The sequence below is a fragment of the Phoca vitulina genome, unplaced genomic scaffold (assembly GCF_004348235.1).
Source record: "Phoca vitulina isolate PV1807 unplaced genomic scaffold, GSC_HSeal_1.0 scaffold1, whole genome shotgun sequence".
NCBI lineage: Eukaryota > Metazoa > Chordata > Mammalia > Carnivora > Phocidae > Phoca > Phoca vitulina.
Genome location: NW_022589704.1, coordinates 14,462,954 through 14,482,778, shown reverse-complemented (window position 1 = coordinate 14,482,778; position 19,825 = coordinate 14,462,954). Strand labels below are relative to the sequence as shown.

Sequence of the window (19,825 nt, the reverse complement as noted above, 5' to 3'; positions counted from 1 at the left end):
AATTAAAAAAAAAAAATTGGATATTCATAGTTTTATAAACACGTAAAACACAAATCATCTTTCAAATCAGCGGCCTTTTAAAAAGGCATCATCGCAATCCAAAATCATACGCTTAAAACTCGAGCTTTGTAAATAAAGGTATTTCTGTTTTTTTGGAATACAGCCAGGCTGCTTCACTTATGTATTGTTTATGGTTGCTTTCGCGCTATGACAGCGCAGTTGAGTGGCTGCCACAGAGACTGTTTGGCCCACAACGTCTAGATGTTTACAGGCTGGCCCTTTGCAGAGAACATTGGTGGGCAGCACAGTTCTGGAATCCAAGGGGCATGGACCGAATTCCCACCACAAGCAACTGACTCAACCCCTCCGCCATCAGTTTTCTCACTTACCAAATGGTGAAAAAATCATCTACCTTCTACAGCTGTGTGATTTCATGAAGTGGTATTACCACAAAATAGGCACGAGTCACAGAGTAGGTTACAGAAACTAGGAGTTACCATTTTTCTTCAGCTAAAGCAGATTCTGAAAGTTATTTTTGTTACGTGAGGCAAAGTTATGAAACAACTGGATCGCATAGAGCAATACACTAAGGTCTGGGTTACTCATCACTCTGTTAGGTCACAAGGAAAAGTTCAAACTGGTGGACAGTCACTAAAATGTCCTCAACTGGATAACCTGTCGATAGTTTTTAGAACAAGACACTTCTCATATTTTGAATTCGGTTTTCAATTAAAAGTCATTGTAGAGCAGTCATTTCTCATAATTTCATTCATTCTGTTCTCTGCAGGCGGTGTTCTTACAGTCTCCTCAGTGGTGTAGTTCCAGACAGAACTGTAAGGCACAGTAAAGAAGCATCCGGAAGCAACAAGTTGAGCACGTCTAGGTGCAAACACGTGGGTGTCGGCCACCCACAACGATGCTATGCCTGTTCTTTCCAGTTGTTGCCGGTCCTTCCAGATACAGCCTTCTGGGAACTGCTTCCAGGGGGTACGTTTAAGCCAAGTTAGCAACTGCTAGGGAGGGCAAGTGAGAGCCAAAGCCACGAGCTCAAGACCTAAAAGCCAAGGAAGAGTGCACACTGCTGCTAAATTTGAGGAGAGAAAGTCCACAGCTGTACTAACTCTCTGGGCTAAATACAAACTGAGGAGTAAGTAAACTAAAAATAGGACAAAATCCATCTCAGTGTCTATTCCAGGGAGCAGGAACTCCAAGGTTGAGGATGCAAGGACGTGAAGCTATGCCCGAAACGTGAGGTGTGGAGGAATGGAGGGGAAGGAGGAATAAGAGCAACAGCGTGAACAAGACTGTCCACAAAGATGACAACACACCCCCCCAGCACTAGCAGGACTTCCTCAGGCCGCTGCTACTTCCAGGGGGGAGACCCATCCCTGGGCCACCGGAAGTAAGGAATCATCCATCTGAGAGATGCTCTGCCCTGCTCCAAAACAAAGTTTGATTTGAAAATTTATTCAGCGGGCTCTCTGAGTGCACAGACTAAGACACCGGGTCGTCGTCACTGAGAGTGAGTAAGCAAGGTTATGCGCCCCGTCTGCCCGGACGCGGGCAGCAGGAGGGGCTACTGCCTGGCACCGAATGTCATGGGCAGGTTTTCAGGGAGGCTTCTCAGAGGGTCCGTGCTGTGGAACCGTATGGCTCCTTTTGTAATAGTTATCTTCACAGCAGTATTCCACAGAGCCTTCATGTTCGTTGCTTAACCACCAAGACAGGCAAGGTGAGCAGCCTGCACAAGTTGTCCGGGGAAGGCAGGAAAAATCCAGCTCCTGACTGACTCCTAAATTCTTCTGAATGTGATCACAGGATCCGAACAGTGCACGCACACCGGAACAGATGTACGAAGGAGAAAGCGCCAGCCGAGAAAGGAGGCACTCAGAAGGATGACCCAGACTGACTACTCGGAATATGCTGAAAAATTGGCTGTTCTGGGTTTGTAACACACTCTACTGCCTCTGGACTAACTCTTGAGAAAGCTGGGAACGCTGTCAACAGTGTCTACAACGACCGGCAAGAGTTCTTCCTCGGAGGACCTGACCATGGTCTTCAGAAGGAACAAAGCATCAGGCAGGCCCCAGCGCCTCTGTTCTCCTCCTTGGGGGTCCTCTGAATACTGAAACCCTTAGTTGAGGAAAATTCCTCATTAAGGACCAACACCACACGAGGGAGTGAGCAGAGCTACGGTGCCTTCCACGTGGCCATTTGGGGTAGCAGGACCCAACCCCAGGGTGGGCCCAGGGGGCATGCAGGCCTCCGCCCAGGGCTTTCTTTTCAAGAGAGGAGGAGGAGAAGGGGGGGCAGGGACGGAAGGCAGGGCTGTCACATCTGCACGAAGGGCTGGAACTTATCATTTATGTCACTGCCTCCCAGGGCTCTCTTAAAATCTCAGTGCAAAAGCTTTATCTTCTAGATTTATTTTGTGAACATATTTAACTACTGAGAAAATTCTCTATGTAGAACGCGTTACACTTTGGACCCAATCTCTCAGTAGTACCCGGAAGTTTGTGAAAAGGTTGGGCAGAAGGCTGGTTATGAGGGCACGGGAGTGCAGGGCTCTTTTTTAGTGTCAGCCTCAGCCCCTGCCAAGTACACAGTCATTATGAATACAGGTTGGCAAAACAAAAACAACGGGAAACCTGGGGGCAGTGAGGCACGCCCCTCCCCCGCCTCTTCCTTTTTTTTTCAGTTTTGCTCAAGTCAGCTTCAGTTAAGCCAGCAGACCTGACTTCCTTTGCCAAAGAAAAGTTTTCCTGCAGGTTAGCACAGCCTGTTGGAGTATTAGGCAACTAAGAAACCCATTTTGAAATATAGTAGCACACTTTTAGAAAAAATATTTTATTAATTTATTTACTGGGGGGCAGGGCAGAGGGAGAGAGAGAATCTCAAGCAGACTCCCCGCTCAGCATGGAGCCCCACTTGGGCTCGATCGCACAACTCTGAGATCATGACCTGAGCCGAAATCAAGTCAGACAATTAACTGACAGGCACCCAGGCGCCCCTCTAGCAGCACGTTTTAATCCGGCATTTTGAAATTTGAATCACCAAAGGCATTAGACATAGTCCCCTCAAGTGGAACAGTTCAGCTACTCACAGGCCATGGTGTGGTAAATGCTGGGCCAGTACTGCCCGCTGTCTCTTTTCAGCCATACTCGGATGGTTCTGTGGAGAAAAGAAAAGAATGAAAGAGTAGTCTTCAGCAATTTCATCTTATTTGTGCTCCAGGGAAACGTAACTATTTACTTTATTTTCAATCCTATTTCCCAACTGACCTTGTAACATTAATCAATTGGACAAATTGGAGAAATACAGCAGCGCCCACAAGTACAGCACACAGTACGTTACGTGCAGGCCGGGCACGCGCGCGCACACACACACCCCCCATATCTAGCTACAAATCTATGACCATTTATGGCAAGTTATGTGGTAGCTATGAGTCAGAATTTCAAATAATTTTAAAAATATGGAAAATCTTATTATATAAAGATATACAAAGAAAACTGCTGCTTTTCTTAATAAAAAACAAACTATGCAAACTTGGTCGCCTGCCATCTGAGCCGAACGAGGGAAGCAGAAGACATCAACGGGCAGACAATGCTTCTGGAGAACCGGGAGAGATGTGCGTAGAAAGCAGCGCCCAGACCGCTGCTGGCTCCCGATAATTCCCGGCCTTCCTGCCCTCAGGAGGAAATCATCCCACGCCAGGTCTCCGGGCCTCTCCTTTCATCAAAACCCACACGGGGAGATGAGGAAATCCTGCACACAGGCAGGAAAATGGCAAATGACCAAAATAGTCAAAGTTTCATATGCTGGCTTATCATGTCCGGAGAACAATAAGGAACACTGGGGCTCTTCCTCCTCTGCTCGCAGAAGCTCCTCACAGCTCCAGGCCCCTTCCTCCTCCGAATGCGGGGGACACTCCCTGCCTCTCCCCGCACAGGCTCACTCTGCCCCTGCGCTGCGTCCCAACCACCCCACTGCCCCCTCCTGTCAGCTCTGTCACAGTCACACTAGGATTTCTACCAGCAACGCGGATCCTGGCACATGGCTGGCACTGATTAAATGTCTGCACCTTAAACTAAAATACACAAGACTAAATGTTGACACTATGTGTCTCCATTTTGTTTGACATTCAAGACAAGTGTGACTAGTCTATGAGGATAAAAATCAGAATGGTGGTGCTTCTGGGGGAGGAGGACAGAACGTAAAGGGATATGCCGGAGCTTTCGGGGTAATGATAAGGCTCTGGGGAGTTGGTTTCATGAGTACCCGCATTCGTCAGGATTTGCCCAACTACAATTCAGATCCATACAGATTACTGTATATAATTAGACTGCAATAAAGAAAGACTAGATGTTGACCTTCACTCATCCAAATAAGTAAGAGGACCTAGCAGCACAGTGGGCAAACCACTACTTTGTATATGAACTGGATACAGCCCTCTGTAGGAGAATCCACGTGTACAACACGCCATCTTCCAGCCGCTGCTGACTGGTCACAACTGAGCCTTTGCCAACTTTCTCCACACCCCACCCCTGATCACAACCGGCTAGACCAGAAATGGGCATCTGATCCTAGCTGGATCAATCAGCTCCTCCCTTGGGAAATCAGAAAGAGAGAGAGAGAAAAATAGATCAGTATCTCTAATAGTTGAAATGGCTGTTTCTTGTCATATGTTTTCCAATTTAGACTGCAGAATGTTGCACATCGAAAAAGGGAAAGAATGAAGTCAACCTATTAAAAGAAGCAGAAGCAAGCTGAAGAGGGTCCAGGTGAGAGTCCCCCATGCCCAAGACGGAGCTATTTCCCTAGTCTGGGGTTCTGTGAGGCAGACACCACAGCATCCTTACCAGAAACACTCTCAATAGCTTAAGTCAGCCTGAGTTATTTCTGTTGTTGGCAATCAAGCAGGTACTAATACAGGACATCTGATGACACCAAGAATACCAAACAGCTTCTTCAGTTGAGCACCATTAAACAAGCTCCTACGTGATGAGGTTCACAAGGCAAGATAAATAGGCAGACTTCCTTTCAAGGTACCTGTATTGTGACAGTAAGCTCTAAAAGTCTAAGTTCACATCCAAAATTAAACGAGAGAGGGAGAGCAGAATAAATCATGTAGGAAGGGACCTTTAATTTTTATAGTTTGTAATTCCACATCCTCGTGGACGCCCAGGCAGCTCAAAGGACGATACCGTGGCACATGCTCTTCCCTCGTGGAAGAAGAGCAATACTCAGTAACAGAGAAGTTGGCCATGAGTGGGAAACCCTAAAGCTTATCTCTGCCATCCAATCGTCTAACCTCGAAAAGCCTAATTTTTATTTCATGAAGTTCAGAATGATATCTAAAATAGCCCCAGGTCAACATGGAAACTACCCAGACACCAGCATTTGGGAACACACAATTACTTCCTTTGGAGGACAAACATCAGTATTACAATTTGGTCTGTGCCCAGCTGACCTACGGCGCACCAGCTGCCATAGCAGCTGGAACTGGCAGGACTTAGATGATCTCACATGATGTTTCGTGTGAAAATCGATTACATCCAGACTGAGAGAAGACCGTCCATGCTTGAGAATCAAGTTCCAAAACAGGCACTTGACCTTGATAGTCAGCTCTACCTCTCTGTATGCACATCTTCTATCTGGAATTCTGTCCCTTCTCCTTTCAAGCCATGCCCTTTCCCTTCCTTCCACAACAATGCTAAAATCTCCCATTTCCAAGATTAAATCAAAACAACGTTAAGTTTAACACCTAACTCCACTACTACCAAGAACCTACGTATTAAACAAAGTTGTATAATTTCTACTAAGTAATATAAGACTTTGTTTTGTATTGTGTTTTTTTTTTTTTTAAGATTTTATTTATTTATTTGACAGAGACCACGAGAGAGGGAACACAAGCAGGGGGAGTGGGAGAGGGAGAAGCAGGCTTCCCTGCTTGTGTTTTTTTTTTTTTTTTTAAGATTTTATTTATTTATTTGACAGAGAGAGAGACACAGTGAGAGAGGGAACACAAGCAGGGGGAGCGGGAGAGGGAGAAGCAGACTTCCTGCTGATGCAGGACTCCATCCCAGGACCCTGGGATCATGACCTGAGCAGAAGGCAGACGCTTAACGACTGAGCCACCCAGGCGCCCCTTGTATTATGTTTAGAATGTGTCTCAATTGGGTAATAAATGGTTGTAAAAATAGGCTTAAATTGGGCTGCTTATTAAAAAAAATCAACAAATTCAAGAGCTCAAAAAAATTTACTATTCTGTAAATTGGAAGTAAAATCTAAAGTTGAAAGCAACACAATAATACAGTTTAGTAACATTTACAGGACAAAACTATTAAAAACTCTAGCCTGTTATTAACAGACCATATAATCACTGAGTGTCAAGATCAGATTGTTTTATTTCTACAAAAACCACAATATTTTCTGCCTAACTGAATGTCTCAGCCACTCTCTCTGAGTTAAATTAAAATATCACAGCTTAACTTTTCCTTTAATATTTTGACAAGTTTACACCCACTCACCTAAACTCATTTTATGCTTTGCTTGCTGCTTATTCTAGCCATTTTTTACGGATGGGTTTTCTTTGAGATTCCAAGAGCATGCCAATCTGAAAAAAAAAGTCTTTCCTTAAAACCAAGACCTTAGAAAGATGTTCACCTTTGCCAGGTTCTATTTTTAAGTTATTTTAAAACAACAGTCTGATATTTTTCCAAAAGGTACTTAGAAAGGAAATGTGTCATTTCTTTCAGAGGCTACATAAAATCTTTTCAGAGTTCTCCATGCTACCATTACCTATACCAATCTCCTCTTGCCCTCGTAGTTAGAGAAGCCTGGGCTTACATATAGCTGCAGTTATTTTCCATGGGTAGGTGAGAGAAGGTATTTCTATGTAAGACGGTAATGTTATATATGCATCACCACGCTGGATGCCCACCACTACCATCACTTTATTTGTCTATCATTCTTCAGCTAGGTGGATGATCCAGTTATTTTCCAGATAAAGGAGAAGCCAAAGTTGGACTGTATTTTTTTAAGTATTTCAGACTGCAATGTGTTTAAAGTGTATCGCTGTGCAGGGCTCAGCAAATGAACAACAGAAAACAATAATAAAATGCCATTTCTAGGGCTCTCATAATTTTCTGGCAGCACTGTAAATCAGAACTAACTCTCTGGCAAGAATTTGTTTCACGTACTGAGAAAAACGTTTCCTGCCTAATACGGCTGCTGCTACTAATAGTAATGACAACAACAAAGTGATTGAGGAATTCCACGCTTGGCAACTGATTCTGAAGAAATTATTTAATATGCAAAAAAAGAACTACACATTACAAAAAAGTTCCTATGAGCATTATTCAAAGGAGTAAAAATTGGGGGAAAATGTTAAATAATGAAATGGGTTAATGGCATATTAATTCAATAGCTTATGTAGTCATTACAAATAGTTCTGCAAATCATGGGTTCAGATAAGCTATTGAATTAGTATGCTTACGCAGTCATTACAAATAGTTGCAAAGACCATGAATCCATGAGAAAATGTTTATGAAATGCTAATTTTTTTGTAAACGGATGTATCTAACTACTGTAATTGGGCTGAGCCAGGCTGGGCAGGACAGGTAGGAGAGGAGAAGGACACACCTGTAAAGCAGACGAGGCCTTCAGCTCCTGGGGTGGGGGGGTTGGTCCTGGAGCCTTGAGACTCAGAGAACTGCAGGGTCCCCAACCTCAACTCAGTAAGCAGAAGAACAAACCAACAACTGAACAATTCCTCACGAGCCCTGAGGCACTCAAGGATGTATCTGCTCAACTCAAGGCAGCTATCTAAATGTGAAGACTGGGGGCACCTGGGTGGCTCAGTCCGTTAAGGGGCTACCTCCGGCTCAGGTCATGACCTCCAGGTCCCGGGATCAAGCCCCATGTCAGGATCCCTGCTCAGTGGGGAGTCTGCTTCTCCTTCTACCCCTCACCCCACTCGTGCTCTCTCTCTTTCAATGAATTAAGTAAGTAAATAAATAAATGTGAAGATTGTGCACTCCCTAAGACTGTGTCTGGTAAATCATTCCCACCAAGAGCAAACAAGGCTGAGGAGTAAAACAGGCCTTGGGTCGAAGCCCCAGTGCACATGCAGGCTCCACAATCAGAGGCAATTCCAAGTAGGCTGCAGCCACTTCTCTTTAGAAAGGCAGAGCCTAAGAGGCTGGGGTCACCCCTCACTGAGAGCTCTCCTTCTGAGGTTGGTACGGTCTTCAACAGAAGCTCCTGCCACGGGTGAGGCCTTGAAGTCTGGAGCTGGTCGTGCCCCCATCAAGTCTGGTCAGGGATCTGATGCATCCATGGAGGTCAGTGCAGAGGGCCAAGAACACGCAGAGCTAACAAGGAGACTCGGACCCACAGACTGAAACTCAAGGGCTGGAGGCGATGGGTGGAGAGAAACCTTGAGAATGTCACCCCCCAGGAGAAGTGAGTAGGGGGCAGGTAAAGGAATCAGATGCAGAAAGGCAGGAAAGAGAAGACCCCGAAAGACACAGGGCCACGAGGCCTGAAAGACACAAGGCAACACACCGTGCCTCTTGACAAACATGTCCCTGCTTGACTTCCTGAGTAAGTTCACAGCGATGAACTGCAGTGGCAGACAAAGCTACTTCCCGGATTCTAGAAAACACATCAGGATTCAAGAAAGGCTACTGCCGGTTGAGAACGTGACGTCACATCCTCATGGCAAAGACAACAGCCAAGACCTCCATTTTATACTTAGGGAGGCGAAAGTAAAGGGAGTCAACGTGCTAAAATCAAACAAACCAACATCAGTTTGTTTAGTTGTTTTGTCCAATTTTATTGCCCTTTTATCAGAGGATGATGAAAATTCACATTTCAAAACATTACAAAAGTAATTCAAAGCAAAGCAGCTTTATATGGTAAATAATAAGTAAAAAATTTTTTTCAAAAAAAAACGCTTTTCAGAAAATTCAACATTTTATCCTCCAAAGCAGTAACCCCTAAACAATAAGGAGACATGAAGAATTAAATTACTCTTTCCCTCCAAACAAATCTAGAGTGTGGAAAAGTCTAGGTCTAACTTCAAAGCTCTCATTTAGTTCAAAGAAATCCTGACTTCTGTGCTAAATAGCAACAGTGACTCTAACAAAACCTCTCTCGATTAACATGCACTTTGTTTGTTTTTGTTTCAAATTTTTATTTAAATTCTAGCTAACATACAGTGTAATATTGGTTTCTGGAGTAGAATTCAGTGATTCATCACTTACATACAACGCCCAGTGCTCATCACAAGTGCGCCCCTTAGTCCCCATCACCCATCTGGACCCTCCCCCACCCACCTCCCTCCAGCCACCTTCTCTCTCAGAGTTTCTTGGTTATGAATCTCTTATAGTTTGCTTCCCTCTCTTTTTTTCCTTCCCATATTTTCATCTGTTTTTTTTTCTTAAATTCCACATACGAGTGAAATCATACAGTATTTGTCTTCCTCTGACTTATTTTGCTTAGCATAATACACTCTAGCTCCATCCATGTCATTGAAAATAGCAAGATTTCATCCTTTTTGATGGCCGAGTAATATTCTGTTACATATATACACATATGTATGTATATGTATGTATGTTATATAATATTCCAATATATATAATATATATATACACATACGCACATCTTCTTTATCCATTCATCAGTTGATGGGTATTTATTTTTACAATAAAATAAGCTAGGGAAGAGAAAAAGTTATTAAGAAAACCATAAGGAAAAGAAAATACATTTATAGTACCATACTGTAAAAAATCCACATACAAGTGGGCCGGCACAGTCCAAAGCCATGTTGTTCAAGAGCCAACTGTACTTGCTGTTTTAAGCCACTGAATTTTGAAGTGGTTTGTTTCATAGCAATAACTAAATGACACAATGCCATCTGTTCCAAAAACAGAGTACCTTTTTTATTTTAAAGATTTTATTTATTTACTTGACAGAGCGCACACAAGCAGGGGGAGCGGCAGTCAGAGGGAGAGGGAGAAGCAGACTCCCTGCTGAGCAGAGAGCCTGACACAGGAACTCGATCACAGGACCCCCGGATCACGACCTGAGCCGAAGGCAGACGCTTAACCCACTGAGCCACCCAGGCGCCCCTAGAATACCTTTAAGAATACTTAGGAGGTGCCTGGGTGGCTCAGTTGTTGGGCGTCTGCCTTCAGCTCAGGTCATGATCCCAGAGTCCTGGGATCGAGCCCCGCATCAGGCTCTCTGCTTGGCGGGAAGCCTGCTTCTCCCTCTCCCACTCCCCCTACTTGTGTTCCCTCTCTCGCTGTGTCTCTCTCTGTCAAATAAATAAAATTCTAAAAAAAAAAAAAAGAATACTTGGGATTCTGACCTTAAAATGAAGAATAAAAATAGCACATGGCATTTACTGAGTGTCAAGGATTTAAAAGTACTGAATCAACAAATAAGTCCACTTTAACTTTGAACTGAAATACAGGATCCTCACTTTGCACAGATGCCAATTTGAATCCCAAGAAACTAAAGAAGTTACTGTAAAGCATAAATGAAGTTATTACTCTTAATTAAATATTATTCAATATTTTTCATCCTACCAAGGATCAGAATTCTGCGTGTTCTTTTACCTTACTACAGCAGATACATGAAAAGCAGACTAAAAACCACAGGTATGATTAAGAATGAAGTCTGTATTCCAGCAAGACTAGTCTATGATCTTCTCAAAGATATGCCTGATGATCAGAATAGGTAGAGAATCTCCTTTCATTTCTTCTAGTCCCTTTGACTCCCTCTTTGAGGGAGTTAAAAGCAAGTTAAAAATGTAGGAAATCACTAAGTCTATAAAGCCTCATCTGCTTAAGCTAGAAAGAGGAGGAACGAAGACAGATTCCAAGCATGGTTCTTCTTGTGAAAAGCACTGGCTCTCAAACCAAAAGGCATCTCGTGGGAGTACAGATTAATACCATTTTTAAACCTAAAACTCCATGAGATCACACATCTGGATTAAATACATTTTATTTTCCAGTATGATTACCTTGAAAACCACACCCACACTTTGATAAATAGAGTCAAAAAGCACACCAGTGCTTTGGTAAAATCACAAGGCCAAATTCTGTCTTGCCTGACACGTCAGCATTTCTAAAACCAGATCTTTTTTTTTTTTAAGTAGGCTCCGTGCCCAGCATGGGGCCCAATACATGGCTTGAACTCATGACCCTGAGATCAAGACCTGAGCTAAAATCAAGAGTTGGACGCCCAACCGACTGAGCCACCCAGGCGCCCCTTTTTAAATTTCTCAAAAAACACCCTAATTATCCCAAAACAGCTAAATGAAAGCAATTCAACCATTTTTACATTATAAACTGATATACCAGGATTACTCAACCAATTAAAGACAAAATACAGAGGATAGCATATGTTACAAATTAAGCCCAAGGCCTGATTCTTTTAAACTCTTACAATAGTTAAATTTGAGGAAATCTGATTTTCTAGTCACTCTTAGGGCTGCTGATACTATTTCATATCTGGATAAATCACCAAACATTTCTGTTCCCTTCAGCAAAAGATATTTTTTCCTACTCTAACCACCTTCAGGGGCCATAGACACGGTGCATTCTGGGAGCCTCGGTGCTTTCTCTAACATTAGGATGTTAGCCTACACGAGAAGGAAAAGGATATGGTCATCAGTGCCATCTGCTCTTATCAAATAAATAGCAGTTTCCTTTCAGCCAAGTCTCATGAACTCTGCCCTCTTCATTCCTGCTGCAGAAAGAAGCCTTTCTCCTTTGGTAACAAAGGGGGGAAACACTAGATTTTTATTGAATTGACTATCTAAACGGAAAGTCAGGGAAATCAGCCTCTTTTTACCGAGGAGAATTAGATTGGCTGAGAAAAATGTAAATTTCCATCTCCTTCTACAGTCAGGGAAGGAATTCTGAACAGCTTCAACGGCCCATGATGATGACTCTCGGACTCCTGATTTTGTCACAGGCAGATTTTTATCCCAAGAGGAAGGCTACTTATGTGGCATGTCCAACAGCTCCTAAATGAGGAATGCCTCTCCAGAAGCCAGATGGATGGTCTTCTACCTGCAGATGTTTTTTCTTTTTTTTTTTTTTAATATTTTATTTATTTATTTGACAGAGAGAGAGACAGCGAGAGGGAACACAAGCAGGGGGAGTGGGAGAGGGAGAAGCAGGCTTCCCGCTGAGCAGATAGCCCGATGTGGGGCTCGATCCCAGGACCCTGGGATCATGACCTGAGCCGAAGGCAGACGCTTAACGACTGAGCCACCCAGGCGCCCCTTGCAGATGTTTTCTTTTCTTACTTGAGGAACCATTCCTGCTGTTATCTGTTCACTGTTAGCATCAAAATGATTTTTTGTGACCTCTGTGCTACTAAGAAGGCTAAAAGCCATCAGAACCTCTAGGAGCAGGAGCAATCCAGGCAGGATGCCGTCAACGTAGGGTCCATGCAACACTTTCTTAACTTACCAAAAAAAAGTTCAAACTCTATCCATAGCCTACATGTCTCAAAACACAAGGTTAAACTAACCCCCAAAAAGCAGAGTTTGAGGCAGTAAGGAAGAGTAGCCTCATTTCCAATTCTGTTCCAGGCTTCTTTCTTCCTACCAGGTCTGCTTATTGATTCCCTCAAACTAACAGCTGAGAGACCACTGTACCACCTGCTTTCCTTCTGGGATTCTGGAATTTTGGCAAGCGCTAGGCAGAGAGTACCAGCCCCCAGTAAGAGCGGTGGGTACAGAGTCTCTAACGAGCCCCCTGGTAGACAGTATTTTACGCATGTGGTCATAACTCAATGCTGGAGGAATGGAGCACTTCTTGAGTGACTCTCCACAGGGCAAGGGCTCACGGAAGCTTAGCTGCTTTCCTTGGACTTCACCCCCTACCTCTCTTGTCACCGATTCTGTCTGTGTCCCTTTGCCGTAATAAATCAGGGCCATGCATACAATTGTATGTTGGCAGTCCTCCTAATGAATCACTGAACTGAGGGGTGGTCTTGGAGCCCCTGAACACAGCAGGGCAAAGATTTTATAACGGAAAACTCATGACTGATATGACTTGTGACCAATATGGAAATGATGAGAAGACGCAACTCAAAGACAGTTACAAGAACTTAGGTTTATAAGTGACTCCCAAAATGGTTATTGTTCTACTTCATACAGAAATTTTTTTTTATTTACACACACACACATTCGAAAAGCAGACATCTTTAGCTTCTGATGAGATTAAAATAATTCCATGGGAAATAATAATAGCCAACACATACACAGTGCTTTCCCTGTGTTGGGCACTGTTCAATGCACTTTGAATCTTAATTAATCCAAGTCTCACAAAACCCTGAGGTAGGTACTGTCCCCATTTTGCAGATGAGAAAACTATGGCACAGAAAGAATAAGCAACCTGCCCAAGGTCACATGGCTGGGATTCAAGCTCAGGCATTCTGGATCCAGAATCTGCTCTCGACTATGCCATAAAAAGAAAATGATCCTCACAATGAAGGGCCACTCTAACAACAGAGAAATAAATGCTTCTTGCCTTCTCACTTCTTCGTTTTATTTTCTAACACAAATCAAAGAGTCTTCTTTTAGGCACTGCGTGACAACAAAAACACAGCAGTTAATACCCCGGGTTTCAGTAAAAGCCAACAGCTTCCAGCTATGCCAGGTTTTCTCCTAAGCATAACACTTAAAAATCAAGCTGCTGATTCAAAATTGCTTCCACGTGAACAGTTAGTATATATATAATTTTTCCCTCAAACTATCTTAATATGCTTAGAAAAGTCTGAAAGGAAACAAGTATATCAGAGTAAATAGCTGGTATAACAGCAAGCAAAGCAGATGCTACCCAAATATGTTAAAAGTTGGATTTCTCTAACTGTTACTGTTTACCGGTCTAAGTGCAACATCCTACAATATTCCAAACACATGAGATTTGCCTTTGTTTGACTTATGCCAGGCAACTGAGTTCCTCACAGAAATCAATCGTGGCCTCCAGGCCCCTGATGCAACAGCATAATAAGCACGTTCATCCTCCAACTGTTTCCCAAAAATGAAGACGGCAGGACTGCAGCCTGATTTCTACGGCTTTCTCATAAAGTTTTTTCTTTTAAAAATTCTATCCTTCTGCGTACTCTTATTAAATTTTTGGTGCAGTCCACAGGGAAAAAAAAAAAAGTTCAAAAGGCAAACGTGTCCAGGGAATGGTTTTCTCGTGGTCTCACCACAGTTCAGTTCTGTTTGGAAAGCTGAGTCATTTTTCTGTTCCCACTATCAGGAAAATGATTGCTGTAGTTCTTACCACTCAGGTTAGTACTTTTATTTTTACAGTTTCCTGACTAGAGAGACAGTCTGACTTTATTGATTCAAGAATGCTTTTTTTTTTTAAGCTTTACAAAAGTACCATTTTTGGCATGCTGAAAAATGCCAGTTCCCAAGTTCAGGCAACTGCAAACTAAAGTTAAAAACACAAATTCAGGTCTAGTGTAACAAAAGAGTTTGGGGTAATTATGACTCTAACAAAATCTACATGAATGCACACAAGAGAGTAGTTGCCATTTTCTGTTAACCCTTTGTGGCACAGGAACTCCAACGATTTCAGATCAGACCCCTAAGCTCATGGCCCAAACCATTCCCAGTGACTCCAGGTACGACCATATTAGGCTCGGTATTCCACATGGGTTTAATATTCTTTGAGGGGATTATGTATATTTAGATTTGTCCTACACGGTTTGGTTTTAATAGGAAATCGATGAGAACATGTAAATAACTCCAGGCAAATACATCCCGGAAACTGACAGAAAAGAAGACAAAGTGTTTGCTCCCAGTGGGCCTACACAGGCAAGCACCATGACAAGTAACTCTTGTAGAAAGTGGTTCTCAAAGTGGGGTTCCTGGACCAACAGCATCAGCATCAACATCTCTGGGAACCTGGAAGAAATGCAAACTCTCAGGCCCCACCCCAGCCTCACTGAATCAGGATCTGATACATGCTCAAGTTTGAGAACCACTGTCTAGAGAGACCAGATAAATAAGTACATGTAGCCTAAACCAGGGTGTCTCAACCATGGTGCTACTGATATCTGGAGCTGGTAATTCTTTTTGTGAGGTACTTAGCGTCCTGTGCATTATAGGATGCTGAGCAGCATCTCTGGCCTCTACCCACGAGATGCCAGCAATACCCTCCTTTAGTCGTGACAACCAAAATGTCGCCAGATACTGCCAAATTGCACTATGGGCCAAAGTCACCCCTCCTTGAGAATCACTGGCCTAGTTTAGAAAAATGGACACTAACTTCAGGTGACCCTCTCATCTTTCACTTTCCTCTCAAAATGCTCTCAAGCCAGTTCTTGCTGCTTTTAGCTTTCATAAAATGAATTAACTTCAGCTGGAGCCTACTTTAAATGTGAAAAGTTACTGTTCTGAGCATTAAAGCAGAAGTTATATAGAAAACGTACAAGCTTTGTTTTAAAAAACAAAACAAAACAAAACCCTGAAAACTAAAAGGAAGGATAACTAAATCATAGCAAAAGGCAGAATCCTAGCATTTTACACTTGCGGCCAGAACAGTCCACCGCTGACGGATACCGCCTGCATTTGGTTTCTCCAAATGTGCAGCAAACCTGGATGCATGGCAGAAAGACCTAGAGCCTCCGAATCAGCCCTGGGTTCAAATCTTAATCCAATCACTTACTAGCTATGAGCCCTTGGGGCGTGACTCAGGATCCTTTGTGCCTCCGTTTCCTAAACCCTCAAAGGCCCACTGCAGTAGGATGCATACACCCACCCTCCGTTCCAAACACCCACAGCGGGGCCCGGGGACAGCACCTGCACTTACACGCACCGCTGCTTCTGCAGGAAAACGCAGGAGCACTCACGCTGCACGGGATAAATAAAGATTACAAACAGTCTTGTCTCTTCAGGGCAAGTTTTAGCAGCAAAGAGTTTTCAGGCCCTGTTTACAAACAAACAAACAAACTAACCAACCCACCTCTGACTTTTAGAATACATTTAATTTTGGAGCTACTGATAAGGGAAGTAACTGTACCCCCCCCACCTCATGGGGGGATGTGAGGACTGGATGCAGCCCGTACATACATAGGTCCAATTCTCTATGGATAGAGAGAAGGGACTTTTAGAAGGTTAGCTGTTGTTATTTCCAAAGTATGAATTCTGATCATGTCACTGGCTTTGAAATCTGTGATGGTTCCTCACTACCTGCAAACTAAAGTCCAATTTCTAAGAATGGTGCACAAGAAAGGCCCTTCCAGAACTGGACACTAGGCCCTCCAGCTCTCAGGACTCTTTCCTGCCATGGCCACTCATATACTCTTTGCTCTGGTCACCTAGAAATAACTGTGGTCCTCTATTGCCTCCTGTTCCTTCCATCTGCCTGGCGCAGGGCTGTGCACCCTCCTTCCTTCACACAGCCCACTACTCTATCCAGTGACATCTCCTGAGGCTTTCCTTGAACCCTGGCCCTCAAGGACACACTTTCCTCTGTGTCTCCCCAACACCCTGGAAGCTGAGGGCACAGGGCCATCCCTTCACCAGTCTGTCCAGCCCTTTGGAAACAGATTTTGGCGTCACTGTCTTTCTACCTCACAGGTCCAGCCCACAGTGTCTAATAAATGCTTGTTTGATGAATAAGGGCGGTCAGTATTCTGTTTCCTTAATATGCTGGTTCTATCAGGTCAAGGGCCATAAAAATCAATGAATCAGAAGTCAGGAGGGCAGGTGCTGTGACTTTTGATCCGTGTTGTATTCCCTGAGCCTGGCAATCAATAGGTACAGTATTCTAAATCTATAAATGAATGAATACATGAATGTATGAATGAGTGAATGATTGAAGAGTATGACACGTATCTATGACAATGTAAAGATGCACCACCACATCCAACAACAACAAAAACCCATAGCCACATGCTTTCATAAATCCCATAAAGTAAGGCACCTGCTCAAAAATGTCCTACCTTCAAGGAAGCTCCAAGGGCCTGAAACACAAATTAGAAACACAAGGCTCCAACCCTCACCTAGTCCGGTCATCAGTAAGGGCCCTGCTGTGCCCCAGTGAAAAAGTGAGCTGATCTAAGGCTCCCCCAGAACATTTCAGTCCCAGAGCAGCTAAGTAATCACTTCCCATAAAACATTTATCAGCACTGCTCCTGGCCAGTAATCTCAAATATTCAGCAATTTACGCAACATGCATGAGTCACGGATATTTTACCAAATAAGATAGCTAAGTTTTATAAAATATTGTCTGCATCTAAGTTCATATCATGCAAATACCATTATTGTGTCCTTCGCCTTTTCTTTTCCACATTCCCTTCTTCTCCCTGTGGCTCATGCACCCCCTTCTCCCTTTCCCTTACTGCTTCTGCACACCCACACCCAGGTCCTTCCAATCGCTCCCCACCTCCTTTGAGGTCAGCTACACGCAAATGAACTGGAGAGACTATTGCCTGCTCACAATAAACGGACTCAAAAGCAAGATATATGGGGGCTTCAGGTTTTCTGTTCCCAATGAGGACAGGCCGTCAATGGTACTTCGAAAGCTATGACTACAAAAGGCTGGACTGCACTGTCAGCTCAAAGGGGACAGCAAGGACCTTCCACCTTCCAGAGGCCTTTATGACTTTTGGAATATCACCATTTAAGATCACTCATTGTAGCAAGGAAACACAATTTCACTCGCAAACATCAGTCATTTCCTCCAAATTCCCACGGTAAAGCCACAAACCTTTTAAACGTTTAGGGTTTTAAAAACACTAAAGTTTTAAAACAAATAGTATCTCTTCCAATCACACAGCCTTGAGCAGACCAATGAGCTGGAAAGAGACGACTTTAGGTGCATAGAGACATGCTTTAGCGATGAGTTTAATTCTTTATGGCAAGTGATACTGGTTTTCCGTTAACGGTGGAAGATAATTTTTTCTTTGAAATAAAAGCACCTAACCTTTTCAAAAATAAGTCTCTTTTACGAAAAAACAAAGCAAAACAACAACTATGTAGTAAATAAGAGTTCAGATGGTTCTAGCAGCTGTAAAAAAAATAACCGATCTAGGCAGCCGGTGTTGTGCGAAAAGAGTTGTCAACCCCAGAGTAAAGCAGAAGTAAGAGAGAGAAAGCCCCCGGAGGTCTGTTGAGAGCCGGGAATCCCTGGCACCAGGACCCCGCGCAGTGCTCCTGGCTCCAAGGCTTGGAACTGACCGCGGAGGGCCAAGCACCCCCACCCCCACCCCACAGAGGTCGCGACGCTTTCGAGGAGCAAGCAAAACCCCACAAAGGAGAGCAGGGACGGGGGTCCCGGGCTGGAAGGGGCGCGGTGGGACTGGGGTTGCCAGGCTGGAAGGGGCCAGGATCCCGAGCTAGACAGGCGCGGTGGGGGTCACTTACTGGAAGGGCTCAAGGGGACGGGGGTCCCCCCGCTGGAGGGGCGGGTCCGGGGTCCCGGGCTGGAACGGGGTAGGATCCCGGGCTAGGGTGGCGCGGTGGGGGTTCCTGACTGAAGGGGCGCACTGGGACGGGGGTCCCCGGCTGGAAGGACGCAGTAGGACCGCGCGGCGGTCCGGGGGAGCGCCGTGGGACCAGGGTCCCGAGCTAGGGGGTGAAGGTCCCGGACTGGAAGGGCGCGGCGAGATGCCCGGGGGCCGAGGACGCCCCCCCGCGGAGAGGGACGAGGCCGCCGACCCCACCGCCCCCACACCCCGTCGCCTGCGGGAGTACGGGCCACCCCCGTCGCGCCTCGGCCGGCGCACCACCCGCCAGCCCTACCTGTCCTCGCTGGCCGTGATGACGCCGTCCTCCTTGGGGATGAGCAGCGCGGCCGTGACGGCGTCCTGGTGCCCCTCGATCTTGCTCAGCAGCACCGGACGGCTGCTCTGCGGCCTGGAGTGGATCTCGGCCGCCATGTTCGCGCGACGGCGGCGGCGGCGGCGGCGGCGGCGGCCTCCCCGGCGGGCGGCCCATCAGCTGACGGCCGGGCGGGCGGGGACGCGCCGGTTCTGCTCCGGCTCCCGGGGCCGCGTGGGCGCCGCGCCGCCGTAAGCTCCCGAGTGCTGCCGCCCGCGCCCGTATTGCCTAGGGAAGCCGCACAGCGAAAAACTCCGAGCCCTGTAAAGGGTCCCAGAGGGCGTCTGCCGCGGACTGGAAAAGTGATAAAGGTTGAAAAGTGAAGGCATTCACCCAGGAATGGATTGAGCCGTTGGAGGGGACGAGAAATTGTCCCCCAAACCAGAGCCTTCTGGAAATAATAATACTACATTGTGTTTATTCTAAGAAGCCATTGTTTGGAAGACGTTCCAAGATGTTGGAAGTGTGAAAAAATATAGTGCAGTTTAGAATCTTTGAAAGACAGTGACACTCATTGAGTGGTGACTATATACAAGGCACTATCCCAATTTCTTTACACGGATTGTCTTATTTAATGCTGATAACAACTTTAAGAGATGGAGAGATAAGTGCTTTTGTATTCTCATTGCAGAGATGAGAAAACTGGACCACAGAGAAGTTAAATCACTTGCTTAAGGTCGCACAGCTGTTAGAAAGAGAAAAGTACTAGAACTCCGGGAGCTGGCTTGGTACTATGAGCCAGGCATCTGCGTTGCTGGGAGCTGGCCCGGTGCTCACAGCTGGTTCTTGCGGAACATAAACATTAGACAATGCCACTCCATAATCCTATATAAACACAGCAAAACATGAAATTGTTCAAGCCACAAAAATGAACAAACATCCCTCTATTCTGGCGAATAAAAGTGACTCCTCTTTCTTTACCAATTACAGCTTTAGCTTCTGCCTAGTTTTCCT

General features: G+C 44.9%; 1 protein-coding gene across 1 annotated transcript in view; it reads right to left on the bottom strand.

The window, feature by feature from the left end:
* The window catches only part of WDFY1 (WD repeat and FYVE domain containing 1), a 47,869-nt gene extending 28,869 nt beyond the window's left edge, over window positions 1–19,000 (bottom strand). The window contains exons 1-2 of the mRNA XM_032401215.1: window positions 18,794–19,000; window positions 3,104–3,171 (exon numbers count right to left, since the gene is read on the bottom strand). Coding sequence (XP_032257106.1) covers window positions 3,104–3,171; window positions 18,794–18,930 — 205 coding nt within the window. The 5' untranslated portion in view covers window positions 18,931–19,000. The remainder of the gene's footprint in view (window positions 1–3,103; window positions 3,172–18,793) is intronic.
* Between the last annotated feature and the right edge of the window lie 825 nt (window positions 19,001–19,825).